Raw genomic sequence first — 21491 nt, 5'->3', positions numbered from 1 at the left:
CTATCGGGCTCATTGGATACACTTGTTATCACTGCAGTATTATGGCAGGACGTGGGTATAGATATCTTAGGCTAGGTCTCATTCATTACCGCTGTTCACGTACCTGGTTTTATGCATTACATGATAGGTACGACAAGCACTCGTACATGGTTTTTCGTCAAGTTCACTTTTCGTTATTTCTTAAAGCTTCATTAACCAGTTTACGTTCTGTCTATTTCATTGTATGCTTGTTTACGAAGTCGCCGTCTGAAAGAATAAAACTGCTAGTATATAGGGGAACCGCATAAAATTATCAAATGGCTGCATGGCCAGGGATTTCACTCGATATAGTGTATCCGTTTATCTCTCTCTCGTTATAACCTATTATACAATGTTTCACTTCCTCCGAAAAGTACGGCATTTTATATATTTATTATGCGTTTCCTCTCCCTAAGCTGTATCACAGAAACATCAGGCCATTACTATACGCGTAAAAAAAAAAAATTTAAGCTAGGTCCCCAGCATTTGTATATTTCAGGTATCACAATCCTGGGTGCCTGGTAATCATGTCATCACGGCAGTTTGACAAATCATCGTTTATCCTGTTCGTTTGAGACTCTTACTATGGTCAGTTTGCAAGTTAAACTACCCACATACTCTATTGCCGATGTCTTTCGGCCGGAGAAGTACATGAATAGCTTGCGTTTCATGATTACATTAATGCTGCTCACGCCAAATTCTTACAAAAGCGAGGGAATGTTCCGTTGGTATAATTCAATTTCTCTCCTTTCATTTTAGGAATCAAGTTCGTTTATCTCACTATACTGAATGTCAACATATATAGATAACCTTATTATGTCTATTTAAACACACTTGCTTTCAAGATGCTTTTACAAAAAGGTGTTTTATTCGTGGTTATATTGTTTTGAGGTCCTTTTGTTTGTTTCATGTGTAGATATACATTTTAGATAGGGAATCAGTCACCATGCTCTCTAGGTCCAAATACGTTGAAGAAAGTAAACTTTAGTAAGTATGAAAGTTAGATATGTCTTATAATGAATGGGTAGGGCACACAAGGTCGTCATTATTATTGGTCATCTTCAGTATAAACGCAGATGCTCTGACTGTTATGCGCATCTTACATTCATCAACTCACGCTTGCAGAAACACAGCCATGCATACTTGACAATTATGCCGCGCATTGCATTGCTAAACCTGTTTAAAGATCCTAACATTCAGCGTTACATTGAGTCCTATCATTGCCTGATTACCTTGCCTTGTACACCTGCGCAGACAAGCACATATGTTACTAGACGTGTGCATTTGAGTTCACACTGCAGTACTGGAGAACTAGCCTAGGCTAAGGCAAGTACGCGTTTTTGACAGGACTATGAACGAGATCCGCATATAAAAAAAAATCGTATTACATTACAAAACAAGGCCACGATATGGCACCACGAGCCCCGAGGGCCATACATTCAATCATACACGCATTCTAGTTCATACGTCCCGACCATCTGGACCCCGACATGCTCACAGGGCACTCAGTTTCGGTCAAGCTGTACGATCCTGACTCATTACCACCCATGTTTCGTTCCGAGGTATGTCCTCTCTTACTAACTGACCTTCCATCTTAGTTAGCAACTGCTGGCTGTTAGGTTCCTAGGTGTCCACTAGTTGTTATTCCCCCCGGCTTCTCCGCCATAGGTTAGTGGTCCCGCGAGGCCAACACCCATCCTCATACTTGGAGGTACCACGCCCCTCGGGCCAAATCATAGCTAGTCGCCTCGCATTGTGGCATAGAGAGGGCCTCATCTGTCACTCCCATTCTATCTTATGTTTAGCTTTCACCGAGAGGCCGACACCCCGCCACAATGTTCGGTGGCCACGCTACCCCCCTCGCGCCAACGCATAGATAGAGCCTCTCAAGCCGCTTGGCAAATAGCAGGGCCTCACCTGTCACCAACCTAGAGTAATCGTTTCGCCACCTTGCGGCACTAGCTAGTCAGCCAGCACACACTCACACACACTCACGCTCGCCCCCCTAGTAAGCTGGGGGGGGACGGCACACTACAGACCCATCACGCATAATCACTATGTTTTAGATCCTATAACCAAATCAGGTATCCTAGCGATTTATTTCCCGCTTTAGTTTCGATTGTGAGTTACGTACTCTTACAGCGGTACAACAGTATGTCAGAACTTTCATGCTAGGCTGATCCTGTGCTTTCAATACGTTATCTCTTACGGGCTAAGGGTCCGCTAGATACTTAGTTATAACAGTACGAGGATGCCAATATATATATATTACCCCAACCTGTCACTCGCTGGTGATCCTTAAGTGCCTCATACACTACGCGCCCAGGCCAAGCTAGTTGACACCAAGACCGGCGGTTCCTCTACCTACTTGTTTTAGGCATTTCTTACATATATTCAGTTAAATACGTATGTTGGGTCTCACGTTGCCTTTCACGTTACACGTTGTACAGGTTTGGCCTGGTATTGGACCATCGTCAGGTCCTCCAGACGCTGTCGTACATACAGTGTCTGCTTCCAGACTCATGTATCACAGTTATACTATTTTTCACTTCGCAACATATTGGGGGCATTTGGTACATTGAGTTCTAAATTATCATTTATCGACTCATACTATCACTTAATTTTCACGGCAACGTCACTTATACAAGCAATGCAGGATAAGCTTTAGCAATCTGATTAGACCGGGTAAACAGAATTCCCACTTGTTTCATATCATACATCGAGGCAACACTCTGCCTCCATTTCGACCAAACGAATACCATTCAAATCCTTAATCTACTAATTTGGAACTTGTCTGCACGCTTGACATTCACGGGGTCCTCCATGCGCATTCAATTCATTCTTCACGCGTTGGACGTTGTTCACGTTTCAATTTATTTAAGTTTAAGAGGTCCATCAGGAGTTACTTTCGGTCATGCCGGATGTTTCGATTTAAGTTGTAACCCCTTAAGCATCCTGTAATACAGACATTCACGTTCTCATGCCTACCAAGTAACTGCTGTAGGGTACTTGCTACACAAACACATTTCGTCTTCGAATTTAAACTACAATCAAAGCTCCTTTTCAGGCTCCTCTCTTGTGCAAACATTTCCCTACGGTGAGTCACGGCTTTGCATTCTGTTCTTCGGTTCACATCACAACAGTTAGTTTCCTCAGGCGCCTGTTACAGTCCTTTTTTGCTATGGTTTATTGCAGGTAATCACACGTGTACGGTCAGGTTAACGCTTGTCCACAAGAGCTTAACGCCCTGCCGCGCGTAGTTAGTACAAGTCCACATGGCCCAAATCATAGGTAGGGCCTCTCTCAAATGCAGGGCTACTGGCACGGCCTCAACTCTTACGGGATAGTCCTCATCCTCGCCTATTGGTACCCATTAGCTAGCAGCTCTACTACACGAGAAATTCAATGGGCATCCGAGTTTTGCATAATTTAAACACATTACGTTTCCTTCCTCCTCTCAGCATGCTATAAGAGCTAGCTCCAGGTAACGTATTATCTTTAATGAATGCTAACCCTGTCGTCCCAAGTCCCCCACAGTATCTTCCGCCCTAGTCACTTCCAAAGTCCTGAAGTCGGACCTTGCTTAGACGTAACGGTTGTGATAAAAGAACACGCAGTCCAGATTTCCTCTGCAGGTCAAAAAAGGTATCGTTCGTGCCTGGAGTTAGAGTCTGCGCAGGTAAGATTTGTCTACTAATACTAAGCAAACGTACTCTAAGGCTTACGATATGTGTAAGTATAGTATGTGGTTCAAGATAATAAATGCGTTCCGATTATAATTGGTTGCTCGTACAATTTTTGCTACATCTCTCAAACGGTTCATGCTATACATTCACTCCTCGTTTATTAGTCTTGGCCTCAATCCAAATTCCTTCTCGGGACATTCATTCCGTATTAGGGCCGCCACAGCAGCCTCAAGTTGTCAAGTTCCAACTCATCTTGTAGAGAAGATGGGACGCTGAAAGTCCTCAGCATACAACCGGTACATTCCAAATCCAGGGAAGGAAATCAGGCTCGCTTTCCATAATATGTCTAAATGATGTTGTTATGATAAATAAATGTTACATACTTTTTGGCCCTCTTTTACAGGCCTAACCTCGCGTCGGTTTCGGCACACCTCAACCGACTCTTATTTATAAAAACTACACACACTTTAATGTGCGCCCCCTTCCATAATCCCGTACACAAATAGAAGGCGTATGCCTGAAGTTGTGGGAGGGATTTTTAGCCTATTTAAACCCAGCAAACCCCTCACTTACCGGTCTTCGACGATTTCGGAAATTCCCTCCCACCACACCCTCTTTATACATCATTATATCTGGGTGGGCCCTCTTTTACAGGCCTAACCTCGCGTCGGTTTCGGCACACCTCAACCGACTCTTATTTATAAAAACTACACATACTTTAATGTGCGCCCCCTTCCATAATCCCGTACACAAATATATATATAATTGCCAAAAAACTGCCGCTCACCGGTCTTGTAAAAGTCCAAAATTTTATTGAAAAATAATTAAAAGAGAGACCAACGTTTCAGTCCCAGCTCGGGACTTTCCTCAGGGTAACAAAACAATAAGTACAATTGCAAAAAACCGACAATATATAGGTAAATCTAATTGGTAACACTCACCCAGGTGCAGTGAAAACGGATCAGCCGAGTGCAATAGCCCTTCCGGGTATGCGCGCGCACGCCCGCTAAGACTCCTCCCCCTTTACGTGCACGTGATACGTGCTATGACGTGTATTGTGTATACAGTTGCTAAGCAACGTTATGTGTGCGAAATCTGCAGGCTGAACAAGAACGTAGTGAGAGATCTTACACACTATGATAATATAAAGATACATTATCGTATCGACAATGTGCCCGGGCTCTACAATTTAAACGAGCATGTAGTAAAAAGTCATAAACATGTGAAGTTATAAAATATTTACATAATGAAAATATTTACATAGTGAAAACAGTGTATGTTCCGCGATATTGCAGAACTTAAATATAGATGTGATAGATAGCCATGAAAATGTAGAAGTTTACTTATACCCCCAGTGAGGTGTCAATAATGTATGTTCCTCAAAATGTAGAACATAATTAAATACATGGTCATTAGACATCTGAGTATACCTATGCCCTTGGACCATAACAACCGTGCAATAAACACCTGTTGCAGTGTGGGATACCCAGCCACCTTATCTGCAAAACAAAAGTATATGCAATATTCTAAATATAAAAAAATGACTATAATAATACCTTATAATTCATATCTCCCTATATGATAAAGGCAAATACCCGAGTACACTATAAATCATAATATATAAAATAATCCACTGTAAAAATTGATACAAGTTATAGGAGTTAAATAAATGCATAATATGGGATATTTTCATTTAACCCTTTCGGAGCCATTGTTCCCAACTGATAAATCCAAAACGCTTCTTTTTGGAGCAGCATCCGACCCCTGTTACCACCCCTTCTTGGGCAAGGTACATGGTCTATACCCACAAATTTGAGTGAGGATAATGGATGTGCTTTCTCCAAAAAATGTTTGGCCACCGGTTTGTCAGATTGGCCATCTCGATAGGCCAGCCTGATACTTGACCGGTGGCCGCGTATACGTTCACAGATGGGGGTTTCCGTCTTACCCACATAATAAAGCCCACATGGGCACATGAGCTTATAGATGACATAGGGTGTCTTACAGGTAATAGTGTATCTAATGTCATACGTTTTATTAGTGTGAGGATGGCAGAACTTCTTAGACGGGATCATGTGCCCACAAGTAACGCACCCAAGGCACCGTACACAGCCACGTATGTTGGACTTCAGTTTCTTGGTGTAACTGTCCACAGGGTCTGTATGTACCAAAATATCACGTAAGTTTCGATTTCTTCTGTAGCAGATCATTGGCGGTTCCTTAAAAATCTTAGGCAAAGAGTCATCAGTGGATACCATCTTCCAATTGTCCTTGATTAGTGCTGTTACCTTGTCTGCAGAGTTATGGAAGGTCAATGGAAACACCATGCGTTGTGAAGAATGAGCCTTATCCTTACTTGGGGCTAACCTGGCTTGGATGAGTGCTTCTTGCAGCACTCTATCTTCATAGCCTCTGTTCACAAACTTCTGGGTCATTGATCTCAATTGTATCTCCGCTGCTTCTGTATTCGAGTTATTCCGTATAACCCTCTGATATTGCGCCTTGGGTATCGATTTTTTCAAAGCCCATGGGTGTGCACTCTGGGCGTGCAAGAGGGTGTTTCTGTCAGTGGGTTTCGAAAACAAGGTATATTCAACACCCTTTGTTCCATAGGACAGTTCCAAATCCAAATATTGGACTGAATGTTCACTGATATTAGAAGTGAACCTGATCGGTGTAGGTAACTGATTCAGTGTGTCCACCATGTTCTGAGCTTGTTCGGCTGTGCCGTTCCAGATTATAAGGAGATCATCAATGTAGCGGTAGTACCCCATTATTGATGTTGCATATGGGGTTAGTATGTATTGTATTTCATACATATACATGTATGCGTTGGCATATCTTGGTGCTACTGCCGAGCCCATAGAGGTTCCTGCTATCTGTAGGTACCATTGGTCTTCAAATCTAAAATAGTTGTTATTCAAAATAAACAATAATAACTCCAGTGCAGCTTCTATGGGGGGGCCTTGATATAATGATGTGTTACACAATACTTGCCGCATCGCCTCTACCCCTTCTATATGTGGGATAACTGTATATAGATTGGATACATCCATGGTAATAAAAATCGGTATCGTTTCTTCAAACTCCAAGGCTTTGAGGTGTTGTAGTAGAGACTGTGTGTCTTTGACACAAGTATACAGGGCTTCAACTGGTTTTTTGAAGATAAAATCTAGCCACTGTGCAATGGGTTCAAGTATGCCATCTATGGCTGAGACGATGGGTCTCCCAGGTGGTCTCTGTGCATTTTTATGTATTTTAGGGATACTGTATATCACCGGAGTGCGGGGATGGGTTTTGTTCAAAAAATGATATAATTCTGTATCTATGTATCCGGCCCTTAAATACATGTCCAGTATGTCTACTAGTTTATTCTGTATTTCTGCTGTGGGGTCTCCCTTTAATTGGAAATACGTATCACTGTCCATGAGCTGTCTTTTCAAATCGTCGGAGTAATATCCATAGTCCATAAGGACAATGCCGCCTCCTTTTAGATTTGAAGACCAATGGTACCTACAGATAGCAGGAACCTCTATGGGCTCGGCAGTAGCACCAAGATATGCCAACGCATACATGTATATGTATGAAATACAATACATACTAACCCCATATGCAACATCAATAATGGGGTACTACCGCTACATTGATGATCTCCTTATAATCTGGAACGGCACAGCCGAACAAGCTCAGAACATGGTGGACACACTGAATCAGTTACCTACACCGATCAGGTTCACTTCTAATATCAGTGAACATTCAGTCCAATATTTGGATTTGGAACTGTCCTATGGAACAAAGGGTGTTGAATATACCTTGTTTTCGAAACCCACTGACAGAAACACCCTCTTGCACGCCCAGAGTGCACACCCATGGGCTTTGAAAAAATCGATACCCAAGGCGCAATATCAGAGGGTTATACGGAATAACTCGAATACAGAAGCAGCGGAGATACAATTGAGATCAATGACCCAGAAGTTTGTGAACAGAGGCTATGAAGATAGAGTGCTGCAAGAAGCACTCATCCAAGCCAGGTTAGCCCCAAGTAAGGATAAGGCTCATTCTTCACAACGCATGGTGTTTCCATTGACCTTCCATAACTCTGCAGACAAGGTAACAGCACTAATCAAGGACAATTGGAAGATGGTATCCACTGATGACTCTTTGCCTAAGATTTTTAAGGAACCGCCAATGATCTGCTACAGAAGAAATCGAAACTTACGTGATATTTTGGTACATACAGACCCTGTGGACAGTTACACCAAGAAACTGAAGTCCAACATACGTGGCTGTGTACGGTGCCTTGGGTGCGTTACTTGTGGGCACATGATCCTGTCTAAGAAGTTCTGCCATCCTCACACTAATAAAACGTATGACATTAGATACACTATTACCTGTAAGACACCCTATGTCATCTATAAGCTCATGTGCCCATGTGGGCTTTATTATGTGGGTAAGACGGAAACCCCCATCTGTGAACGTATACGCGGCCACCGGTCAAGTATCAGGCTGGCCTATCGAGATGGCCAATCTGACAAACCGGTGGCCAAACATTTTTTGGAGAAAGCACATCCATTATCCTCACTCAAATTTGTGGGTATAGACCATGTACCTTGCCCAAGAAGGGGTGGTAACAGGGGTCGGATGCTGCTCCAAAAAGAAGCGTTTTGGATTTATCAGTTGGGAACAATGGCTCCGAAAGGGTTAAATGAAAATATCCCATATTATGCATTTATTTAACTCCTATAACTTGTATCAATTTTTACAGTGGATTATTTTATATATTATGATTTATAGTGTACTCGGGTATTTGCCTTTATCATATAGGGAGATATGAATTATAAGGTATTATTATAGTCATTTTTTTATATTTAGAATATTGCATATACTTTTGTTTTGCAGATAAGGTGGCTGGGTATCCCACACTGCAACAGGTGTTTATTGCACGGTTGTTATGGTCCAAGGGCATAGGTATACTCAGATGTCTAATGACCATGTATTTAATTATGTTCTACATTTTGAGGAACATACACTATTGACACCTCACTGGGGGTATAAGTAAACTTCTACATTTTCATGGCTATCTATCACATCTATATTTAAGTTCTGCAATATCGCGGAACATACACTGTTTTCACTATGTAAATATTTTCATTATGTAAATATTTTATAACTTCACATGTTTATGACTTTTCACTACATGCTCGTTTAAATTGTAGAGCCCGGGCACATTGTCGATACGATAATGTATCTTTATATTATCACAGTGTGTAAGATCTCTCACTACGTTCTTGTTCAGCCTGCAGATTTCGCACACATAACGTTGCTTAGCAACTGTATACACAATACACGTCATAGCACGTATCACGTGCACGTAAAGGGGGAGGAGTCTTAGCGGGCGTGCGCGCGCATACCCGGAAGGGCTATTGCACTCGGCTGATCCGTTTTCACTGCACCTGGGTGAGTGTTACCAATTAGATTTACCTATATATTGTCGTTTTTTTGCAATTGTACTTATTGTTTTGTTACCCTGAGGAAAGTCCCGAGCTGGGACTGAAACGTTGGTCTCTCTTTTAATTATTTTTCAATAAAATTTTGGACTTTTACAAGACCGGTGAGCGGCAGTTTTTTGGCAATTATATTTCTATTGGAGTTCATGCCAGGCACCCGGCGAATTGGACACAGAATTAAGCGTGAGTGCGGGGGATTTTCAAAATTTCAAATATATATATATATATATATATATATATATACATACATATACATCAATACTTATTTCAATTTATACTGTTTTTTTTCTTGCATCAACACATGTGTGTCAATAGGGGGATATATATTTATTAAAATAAGATTTAACAACATTAAAAAAAATGTAAAAAGTCCTTAGGTGCTCCAAATCGTCCGAGACGCGTTTCACCATTCACGGTGGCTTTCTCAGTTGGTGTTTGCTTCCTTGCCTGGATGTCCTTTTGAATACTTCCTGTTGAATCCTATTTGTTGGTAAGCTTGTGATCCGACCAATTGCGAGCGCCATATATTGGGGAGTCTCCTTTCCAGCTGCATCCCATCTGTCACATCCTTACCTTGTCCATTCATCCTTTTGATCATAGGCAGCAGTACGGGCAAGTTTGTTGCTATCCGCAGACTGGAAATGATGTGACTGGGTGAGTGCCGCGTCACCTCCTAGTAACGCCCTTTCTACTTTTTCCTTTGTCACCTAAAAACATATCTACCTGTTTGATATGTGCCTGTCTCTATTTGGCTCCATCCCAAAGTGTGTATCATATATACTTATATACACACTCAGGTCAGTGGTGGAACTACCGTGGTCGCAGGGGTCACAGCTGCGACCAGGCCCGCCACTCCAGGAGGCCTGGCGAACGTGGTGCCCGCCGTCATGTGTAATGGCCCCGGCCCACACGGTAGAACCGCCAGGGCCGCACGTTAAGTGTCCCATCGAGTGACCCATGCTGTTAGGGTCACCCGATAGAAATGTATTTCCAGGTGGCCCGGTCAGTATTGCGGAGCTTTAACAGCGCGACCGGACCCCCTGAAATGACACCACAGCTTGGAGGAAGTGACTGCTTACACTGGGAGCTGCTCGGGAGGAAGGAGGAGGGAGTCAGAGTGGGAACTCTGACTCCCATCAGGCTAAGCCACCACTGGATCTTAGGGACATCACCCTCCTGCATCTAAAAAGTAGGTAACACGAGCGTGACTAAAACATTTTGTATATGTGTGTGTTTGTTTGTATGTATTTGTGTATGTGTGTCTGTATGAATGTTTCTCTGTATGTGCATATGTATGTATGTGTGTTTCTGTATGTATGTGTGTACGTTCGTACGTACTTGTGTATGTGTGTGTTTGTATGTATGTATGTGTGTTTGTATGTGTTTGTATGTACATGTGTGTCTCTGTGTGTGTGTTTGTATGTATGTGTGTGTCTGTGTATATGTATGTGTGTGTGTATGTCTGTATATCTGTGCAGGTGTGGGGGGCAACATATGGGAGGGGGAGGGTAGACAAATGGGAGGGCAGGGTAATTTTCACACCGTGGTCCTGTGATTTCTAGTTACGCCTCTGACTCAGGTACTTGATATACTACACTATAATATTTTCCTTTTATCTCATTTTTGTTGTAGTATATATCCCTTATTACATAAGGGTAAGTGTTTCTCCTAAACGCTCCACACTCTAAGTTACAATTGACCCCAATTTTTTATGCACAATGGAAATAATAAATGTTACAAAAATAGAAACCTCCCCATGAAATTCCTTCTGCAACAAATGTTCAGCATACATCCCTGTCCTTCTGTTATTCTTTGAGTGCTGCCAGGGCCGGACTGGGCATTTTTTTGACCACAGCGGTCCAATGAAAAGGATGTGGGGCCAGAAAGGGTGACAAGCATGTTGGTTCAGTGCTCTTCCAGGGCAGACCATGCGCAGAGCTCTGCTGAAGAGCTGTAGCATGAGAAAAAGGCCCAGTATTTGTTCTGCACAGCGCAAGCAAATGTAGTAACATACTTGCGTTGTGTTTGCTTGAAACTTGTCTCAGTAGTTTTCTATAAATGGGATACTCACTGTATCCCATTTATGGAGACATTATGTGTTTGCTTACAAGGAATGTAGTGTGTGCAGAGGGGATCCAGAGTGTAGGGGTGCTGTGTGTATGTTGTGTGAAGTGTGTGAGGGTGCTGTGTTTGTGTGTGTGTGTGTGTGTGTGTGAGTGAGTGTGCTGTGTGTGGTAGGGTGCTGTGTGAGGGTGATGTGTGTGTGTGTGTGTGTGTGTTGGGGTGCAGTGTGTGTTAGGGTGCTGTGTGAGAGTGCTGTGTAGGTGAGTGAGGGTGCTGTGTGTGTGTTAGGATGCTGTGTGTGTGTATTTGTGTGTTAGGGTGCTTTGTGAGTGTGTGTGTTAGGGTGCTGTGTGTGTTACAGTGCGCTGTGAGAGGAATGTGTTTGTGTGTGTGTGTGTGTGTGTGTGTGTGTGAGGGTGCTGTGTGTATGGGGTGTGCTGTGTGTATGGGGTGTGCAGTGTGTGTGCTCTGTGTGTGTTAGGATGCTGTGTGAGGGTGATGTGTGTGTGTGTGTTGGGATGCTGTGTGTGGTAGGGTGCTTTGTGAGGGTGATGTGTGTGTGAATGAGGGTGCTATGTGTTAGGGTGCTGTGTGAGTGTAGTGTGTGTGTGTTCTCTGTGTGTGTGAGTGAGGGTGCTGTGTGTTTTATGGTGCTGTGTGAGGGTGTGTGTGTGTGTGTGTGTGTGTGTGTGTGTTGGGGTGCTGTGTGTGGTAGGGTGCTGTGTGAGGGTGCTATGTGTTAGGGGGCTGTATGTGCTGTGTGGGTGTTAGGGTGCTGTGTGAGGGTGATGTGTGTGTGTGTGTTTGTTAGGATGCCGTGTGAGGGTGGTGTGTGTGTGTGTGTGTGTTTAGAGGGAGTGTGTGTTGGGGGAGGCAGGTTAATGCCAAGATTTATGTTTTGTTTTTTTTAAGAAAACCAAGCATTGCATCCCCTCTCCCTTCTCCCTTCCCCCCTTTAGCCTGGGAGGGGGACCCTGCTGCCATCCATCTCTGGTGGTCTTAGTGGTGAGTGAAGTCTAGGCTGTGGGGGTGCTGTGTGTGGGTGCAGTATATGTGTGTGAGGGTGCTGTGTGTGTGGGGGGTGTGCAGTGTGTATGTGTGTGTGAGAGGGTGCTCTGTGTGTGTGTGTGTGTGTGTGTGTGTGTGCTCTGTGTGTGTGAGAGGGTGTTGTGTGAGGGGGATGTGTGTGTGTATGTTAGGGTGCTGTGTGAGTGTCTGTGTGTTAGAGTGCTGTGTGTGCAAGGGTGTTGTGTGAGGGTGATGTGTGTGTGAGTAAGGGTGCTGTGTGAGGGGGATGTGTTTGTGTGTGAGTGAGGGTGCTATGTGTTAGGGTGCTGTGTGGTGTGTGTGTGCTGTGTGTGTAAGTGAGGTTGCTGTGTGTGTTAGGGTCCTGTGTGTTAGGGTGCTGTGTGTGGTAGGGTGCTGTGTGAGGGAGATGTGTGAGTGAGTGAGGGTGCTATGTGTTAGGGCGCTGTGTGTGTTAGGGTGCTGTGTGAGGGTGATGTGTGTGTGTTAGGGTGCTGTGTGTGTGTGTTTGGAGGAATTGTGTGTTCGGGGAGGCAGGTTGTGGCAAACCTAGCCACTGTGGAACTATAATCTGGGAAGGTTGTCTGGAGGCTGTATTATGTGCCATGTATATTTGCTGTGTATGTGTTATGTTAGGGCGATTCGCATGCTGGCAGCCGTAAGCTACCAGCATACAAAGACTTCGTTCGACGAACAGCGGTGACTTAAGCCGTTCGCCGAACGAATAAGGGCTCCCCTGATAGACCACACACTTAGGGTCGTGTGGCAATTGTTAACCGATTGCAACAATGTTGCAATCGGTAATTATAGACTATTCTGGGTGGCCGTCGTTCGACTACCGACCATGCGGCGGTCGGCCATCTTGGATTCGTCTATTTGGCAGCGGTGCTTGGTCGTCGAGTGCCTGGAACCAAAAACGGCTACTCGATGATGCGAGCACCGCTGCACTTCCAAGCCATTCGGGAGCCCGGTTTTTCGGTAGAATCATTCCCCTGGATATGTTCGACAGATTGAGGGGAACTTCTATGTAAAGTTATATTTGTGCGGCGTTCGGTCAATTCCGCCGGGATCTGAGCGGTATTCTCACGAAAGGTGCGCTCAGACCCCAGCTACCTGCCGAACGTTCGGTCATTTAAATCTACCGAATAAAATGTGAAAACCGTATTTTAATATAGATTGTCAGTTCTGCTGCACGAGGGGATAATCCACTTAATCGTCCATTTTAGTGGGTGTATCCTTCTCGTGCAGCACAGCCTGTTGGGAAAGTTACAATGTATGATGGGAGAAATCCCCTGGATTTACTGTCTGGAAACCCCTTGCATGGGGAACTGTATAAATATGCCAGCTGTGAATAAAACGAGTTAGTTGACTCCCAGACTGTGTTTCGTCCGGTTATTGGGAGGATTTGGGGATTTGTCTTACCCTTCAGCGCTGACTGTGGATGTACTCGTGGAACCAGCGGAGATTGTGGTCTTTAATACCTGCCCTCCGCTACAATTGGTGGCAAGCGACGGGATCCGACCTTACAGCCGAAAGAGCGCAATTCGTGCAAATCGTAACTGCTGAAGGAGGAAAAGGGAATGGCAAGCAGAACCCAACGAAAGAACCGACTACCGAAGTGAATGGAGACGGATTATTCTAAATTAAAGAAACAGACACTAAAAGATCTACTGGAAGCCAGGGGTAAAGTAGCCAGCAGCAAACCTAAGGCTGTACTAATTGCCGAGCTAATGGAGGGAGACCAAGCCCGCAGCGCTACACCCCCAGTAGTCATGGAAGAAACGCTCTATGAGAGAGAAATGAGGACCAGGCTGGCATTTTTACCACAGCCTATATCAGCGGACATGATGAACCTAGTAATGGCGAATGTGCAGGAGTACGTGATGGCACACAGCCCACAGTATGCAACCCCTCGGACCGGGACCACGACCGAGTCATCACACAGCCAGGTACCACCCAAAGTTCCTTATCAAGCATTTAAAGTATTTTGCGAGGAGAAGGAGGAAATCGATGGGTTTTTACAAGATTTTGAGAGGCTGTGTGATTTACATGACTTGGCACGACCCACATGGGTCCCCCTGCTGGCAAGCAGACTAGCAGGGCGGGCAGCCGATGCATACCGCGCTGTACCCAGCGAGGACAGCAAGGACTATGAGAAAGTAAAACGAGCGATACTAGACCGGTACGCCATCACCCCAGAAGCCTACCGGCGAAAATTTAGAGACCTAAAGAAACCAGAGAAAGACTCACATGCCGAGTGGGCACACAAGTTAGACCAAGCATCCAAAGGGTGGATACAAGCGAGCCAAGCCACGACCATGGAAGGATTGCGGCAGTTACTACTGCTGGAGCAATTTTTTGATGGACTAGCTCCAATGACCCAAGAATGGGTAAGAGACAGGAAACCTCTCACCCTAACCGAGGCGGCACAATTGGCCGACCAGCATTTTGACGCAAGGAGACATCAGGTAACCCTCTCCAAGGGCTACCCACGACCCACGGGGTCACCCAGCACTCCCATTACCCCAAGTCCCACTACAACCCCTTTTCGCACGGCCCCAGGGAATGTACCACCGGCTTCCCGGTACAACGGCCGTGCCAATATCCAGTGCCACTCTTGCAAACAGTGGGGGCATATAGCCCGGGAATGCACCCAAAACCGGGGCAGACCCACCTGGAACCAAGCCCGACCAAACCCAGCCCCAAGGGCTGCAGCCCACTATTATCAGCGGGAACCAGCGGCCCAAGAACTGTGGAGTGTACAACCGGAGGAACCACTAGGAGTATTACATGAGGTGATGTCGGTCAGAGCTACTGACAACAGACAACATCATCGGCAGCTGGTAACGCTGGAGGGGAAAGAGTTACAGGGGCTTCGCGATTCCGGAGCCACCCTCACTTTGATTGCACCCCACCTAGTTTCCGGGACCGCTCACACTGGGGGATCAGTGGCCGTGAGGGTAGCAGGGGGAGCAGTGTACCGTTTGCCCACTGCTAAAGTACATTTGAATTGGGGTGTGGGGGAGGGAGTTGTAGAAGTAGGTCTCATGCAAAACCTACCTGCGGATGTGGTACTGGGGAATGACCTAGGACAGATGACCTCTGCTTTTGTTCCCCAAGCTCCCTACCAAGAGGCACAACCAGTCACCACCCGGCAACAAGCCCGCACCACGGCTCCACCTACACACTCTGAGGCTCAGGTAAGAGACCAAGACCCTCACCCGATACGTATGTCCTGGGATACCCCAGCTAAGTTTGAAGCCGAGGTAAAAGCAGATCCCACATTACAGGTGTATAGGGACAGGGTACGCAATGACCAAGCGGGGACAGAGGGGGAGCGGTATACGTGGGAAAAAGGGCTACTATATCGCATTGCAGAACGAGGAGTGGGGGGGTCCGCCACAGTGTCTACCAAACAGTTAGTGGTTCCCCAAAAGTACCGGCCCGAGCTACTTAAGATTGCGCACGATATACCCTTATCCGGACATCTAGGGGTGACTCGCACCCGATATAGATTGACACATGCATTTTTCTGGCCAGGGATTTCTAAAGATGTGAGACACTACTGCACGTCCTGTGATATATGTCAGCGAGTAGGCAAAAGAGGTGACCGCCACAAAGCGAAATTATGTCCCCTCCCGATCATTTCCGAACCGTTCAGTAGAGTGGCCGTAGACATAGTGGGGCCACTATCCAAACCCAGTCCCTCCGGTAAAAAGTATATCTTGACGGTAGTGGACTATGCCACCCGATACCCCGAGGCCGTAGCTATCTCAAATATCCATGCCGAGACAGTAGCCGAGGCATTGATGAAAATATTCTCCCGGGTAGGGTTTCCCCAAGAAATAATATCTGATAGGGGCACCCAATTCACCGCCGAGGTCACTCAGCAACTATGGAAAATATGTGGCATTAAGCCCATAATAAATTCCGCATACCATCCCCAGTCCAATGGTTTATGCGAAAGATTTAATGGTACGTTAAAGCAAATGCTCCGTACGTTTGGGGAGGCACACCGAGACTGGGAACGTTTTCTACCCCATTTACTTTTCGCCTATAGAGAGGTACCCCAAGAGTCCACCGGATTTTCCCCGTTTGAATTGTTATTCGGGAGGAGGGTGCGGGGACCATTAGATCTCATTAGAGAGCATTGGGAGGGAGAGAGTAGCCCAGATGGAACCCCTATCGTATCCTACGTGCTGGAGTTCAGGGACCGTCTGGAGGCGCTGACTCAGGAGGTGCGCACCAACCTTCAGGCGGCCCAGCAACGCCAGCGCCGTTGGTACGATAAGGGAGCCAGGGACCGCAGCTTTCAGGTGGGACAGAAGGTTTTGATTTTAAAACCTGTCCGCACAGACAAGCTGCAGGCCATCTGGCAAGGCCCATACCAGGTGGTGGAACAGAAGTGTGACACCACCTACGTGATTGGCCCCTGCTCAGGGGTAGGGAAGAGACGCATGCTCCATGTGAACATGCTCAAACCCTACCATGAGAGGATAGAGGACGTGGCGGCGATATGCGCCTCAGCCTCGGAGGATCAGGAGAATTTACCCCTACCCGACCTATTGGAACCGGAGGAGCAGACCGAGCCCTCCAAGGGGGTTCAGCTGGGGGAGCGGCTAAGCCCACAGGAGCGTGCCCAGGTACAAGAGTTGATCGTAGCGAAAGGAGCTACCTTCTCCAATTTACCAGGGTACACTCAGCTGGCCACCCACCGAGTTGAAACCCCAGGACAGCTACCCATGCGGCAGACTCCGTACCGCGTTCCTGAAGCCGTCAGGGCTCACATGGAAAAGGAAATAGCGGAAATGTTACAGCTAGGGGTGATCGAGCATTCAGATAGCCCCTGGGCATCGCCGGTAGTGTTGGTACCCAAAAAGGACGGCACGACACGTTTCTGTGTCGACTACCGGAGGCTAAATGACAAAACGGTGTCTGATGCCTACCCGATGCCCCGGATAGACGAGCTGCTGTATAAGATGGCACGGGGTCAGTATCTCACTACCATAGATCTATGCAAAGGATACTGGCAGATTCCACTAGCCGAGGATGCCATCCCTAAGTCGGCGTTTGTCACCCCGTTTGGCTTGTATCAATTTAGGGTCATGCCATTCGGGATGAAAAACGCTCCGGCAACCTTCCAGCGGATGGTAGATCGGCTACTGGATGGATTCCAGGAATACGCCTGTGCCTATTTAGACGATATAGCTATATTCAGTCAGACCTGGGCCGAACATCTACAACACATAGGGGCCATACTCGATCGCATTGGAGAGGCAGGATTGACGCTGAAACCCAGTAAATGCCATATAGGGATGGCAGAGGTGCAGTACTTGGGCCACAGGGTGGGAAGCGGGCGACAGAAACCCGAACCTGCTAAAGTAGAAGCGGTAGCTAAATGGCCAACCCCTAGAACGAAAACCCAGGTGTTAGCATTTCTAGGTACCGCCGGGTACTATAGGAAGTTTGTACCCAATTATAGCGCCCTGGCCAAACCCCTGACTGACTTGACCCGTAAAAATCTTCCTCGACAGGTTATCTGGGCCCCAGAGTGTGACCAGGCCTTCCAACAACTAAAAACGGCACTAATCAATGCTCCAGTACTGAATGCTCCTGATCCAACTAAACGATTTCTTGTCCACACAGACGCTTCAATGTTTGGATTGGGGGCAGTGCTGAGCCAAGTTGGACCTGATGGCGGAGAACACCCCGTAGCATACTTGAGCCGAAAGCTATTACCACGCGAAGTAAGCTACGCCGCCATTGAGAAGGAGTGCCTGGCCGTGGTGTGGGCCCTTAAGAAATTACAGCCCTATTTGTACGGACAACCTTTCTCCCTACTCACAGATCACAACCCGTTGGTGTGGCTTAACCGTGTAGCAGGAGACAACGGCCGGCTGCTGCGCTGGAGTTTGGCGCTGCAGCCCTTTGACTTTACGATACACTATCGCCCAGGGAAGCAAAACGGTAACGCCGACGGGTTATCTAGACAAACTGAACTTGAAAAGTGATCTGTGAGTATTTTCCCGGACCTCCCCAAGCCGATCCGTTGGGATCAGACTGTGTATGCCGGCTTGATTTTGGGGGAGCATTGTGGCAAACCTAGCCACTGTGGAACTATAATCTGGGAAGGTTGTCTGGAGGCTGTATTATGTGCCATGTATATTTGCTGTGTATGTGTTATGTTAGGGCGATTCGCATGCTGGCAGCCGTAAGCTACCAGCATACAAAGACTTCGTTCGACGAACAGCGGTGACTTAAGCCGTTCGCCGAACGAATAAGGGCTCCCCTGATAGACCACACACTTAGGGTCGTGTGGCAATTGTTAACCGATTGCAACAATGTTGCAATCGGTAATTATAGACTATTCTGGGTGGCCGTCGTTCGACTACCGACCATGCGGCGGTCGGCCATCTTGGATTCGTCTATTTGGCAGCGGTGCTTGGTCGTCGAGTGCCTGGAACCAAAAACGGCTACTCGATGATGCGAGCACCGCTGCACTTCCAAGCCATTCGGGAGCCCGGTTTTTCGGTAGAATCATTCCCCTGGATATGTTCGACAGATTGAGGGGAACTTCTATGTAAAGTTATATTTGTGCGGCGTTCGGTCAATTCCGCCGGGATCTGAGCGGTATTCTCACGAAAGGTGCGCTCAGACCCCAGCTACCTGCCGAACGTTCGGTCATTTAAATCTACCGAATAAAATGTGAAAACCGTATTTTAATATAGATTGTCAGTTCTGCTGCACGAGGGGATAATCCACTTAATCGTCCATTTTAGTGGGTGTATCCTTCTCGTGCAGCACAGCCTGTTGGGAAAGTTACAATGTATGATGGGAGAAATCCCCTGGATTTACTGTCTGGAAACCCCTTGCATGGGGAACTGTATAAATATGCCAGCTGTGAATAAAACGAGTTAGTTGACTCCCAGACTGTGTTTCGTCCGGTTATTGGGAGGATTTGGGGATTTGTCTTACCCTTCAGCGCTGACTGTGGATGTACTCGTGGAACCAGCGGAGATTGTGGTCTTTAATACCTGCCCTCCGCTACACAGGTTTATAATAAAAAAAACACACACAAAACAAAAACAAGCATTGTATCCCCCTCCCTTCTTACCTTTAGCCTGGGAGGGAAATTAATGAAAATAATTGTTTCCTAATTCACACAGATATACTATTCCACCTTAAAAAAGAACATACAAAACAATACAAAACAAAACAAACAAAAAAAAGAAATTGAACCATGATTTTAACATGAAAGTCAGTGGACTTAACTTTTGATTACCTTGGGATTCAGATAGATTAAGATTATTTTCTATGACATTTCCTTTCTATCTGTGTAGATTATAGAATTTATTTATCTCTCTACATAGGATACTTGTTTTGAGAAAGCTTGACATTTGCAGTGATCAGTCCTATCAGATTTCCTGTTCATTAACCAACTTACCATATGCCACCCTATATTGCTGTCATCTGTAATCTATCTTCACGTACTGTTACTGTGAGAGTAACATAGGTGACTTGGCAGTCACCGAAGTAATACTACCCAGTAGCTGGCCACAATATTGTTCTTGGCTTCTCAATATAAAACTCATAGCACACGAGAAATTGTTGATGACATCAGCCATCAATAACTGAAACCTGTATTATTTTATTTAACTTAGAAAAGCTTGATGGCCATCCACGGGAATTTGAAAAGACTATACTAAAGACATAGTAATCCCTACTTTGTCTTAAAACCAACCTACAGTATAAAAAAACTAAACAAAAAAAACAACTTCAGAACCCAATGAATGGGTCCACTTTAAACCACATATATTACAGATAATGCAAAAAAAAAGGACAAGATTAAAAAAAAATTAAAAAATTTGCTTATATTTTTCAGCATGTTTAATAATAGTTATCTAAAGCTTACCTCTGATTAGAGCAATTTCAGCAATAGGTTATAAAAGACAATTGAAGAAGATGAAAAACTGTCATTATGTGTGAAGTACAGAGAACTCGCTGTGAAATACAAACTACACGGAATGTTTTCCTGGTCAAGCCGCGCGTTTACAGAAAAGACTGCGTATGTTTGTTCATTGTCATCATCTAATTCAATCTCCTAACTGGATACTAGAAACACCTATTGACAAAAATGTCAGCACTAGAAATACAAGACAGACACATCAGTACTGTGTAATTCCTCACTGCCGAGAAAGCCAAAAGCTTATAAAAGCTTGTCATGTACGCTTCATAAGAAAAGATCGATAAAAAGGTGTCTTTGGGATAAAGAATAGAAAGGAAAAAAAAAGAAAAAAAACATTTCTTACCATTTCTTACATAATTTTGTATTTCCTTTAACAGGAAAAATTAAAAAACTTTTTTCAAGTGAAGACATTGGTCCTCTAACAAAAATGATTTTGGTCAACGCAATTTATTTCAAAGGAGACTGGAAACATAAATTTGACCCAGAAGCCAGTAATACCAAAGAGTTTAGAGTGAAGAAAGGAGTGACAGCAAAGGTACCAATGATGCATCTTCGAACCACAACAAAGCTTGGTAAGTTCTGCGAGTTCTGCTAAAGATAGTAAATTTAAAATGCTTCGTTAATATCACTTTTATATTTTCCAGTGGTTTAAAGGATTCTAAACCTCAGTTTTATTTAAGCTGCAACTTTACCAAAAAATATAAATTTTACCACACCACACAGCCTACCACAGATAAATAGATTCAGGTAGGTACGTCTCCACATGTACCACCCAAGGTACATAATAAAGCAAGATTCAGGTAGGTATATCCCCACATGTACCACCCTAGATACACAATATACCAAAACAATAAACAGAATCTGCACACAAAAAGTTAGAGTATGTCAATTTGTATTTTTTCATTTGTGTTTGTTAATTTTGAATCTTTGAATCTTTTACTTAATAGAAAAATATGTTTACAAAATATAAGCACCACAATATGATAAGAAATATACAAACAATAAACTGGCAGACCCAACAATGTGGTCAACATAACAGTGCAGTGGGTCGTAGCTTAACTGTCTCTTAAAAAAAAAAAAAAAAAAAAAAAAGGTAAACTATAAAACAAATATTAGGGGTGACAAAGCCCTAAAGTAAATTACCTTTAAGCCCATTTTAAAAAAAAGTTTCTTGTAGATATATGGTAATGTTCAAAAACATCAAACGTATAAGCAAATAACAAA

At 44.9% G+C, this 21491-nt stretch overlaps 1 protein-coding gene across 2 annotated transcripts in view; it reads left to right on the top strand.

The window, feature by feature from the left end:
- Positions 1-21491, top strand: part of SERPINI2 (serpin family I member 2) — a 91393-nt gene that overhangs the window by 44647 nt on the left and 25255 nt on the right. For both annotated transcript variants that reach the window (XM_063441035.1, XM_063441034.1), the window contains exon 4: positions 20645-20839. In XM_063441035.1, coding sequence (XP_063297105.1) covers positions 20645-20839 — 195 coding nt within the window. The remainder of the gene's footprint in view (positions 1-20644; positions 20840-21491) is intronic.

This window comes from Pelobates fuscus, chromosome 2 (assembly GCF_036172605.1).
Source record: "Pelobates fuscus isolate aPelFus1 chromosome 2, aPelFus1.pri, whole genome shotgun sequence".
Taxonomy (NCBI): Eukaryota; Metazoa; Chordata; class Amphibia; order Anura; family Pelobatidae; genus Pelobates; species Pelobates fuscus.
Note: the sequence above shows the minus strand (reverse complement) of the source record. Positions and strands in the feature narration are given on the sequence as shown.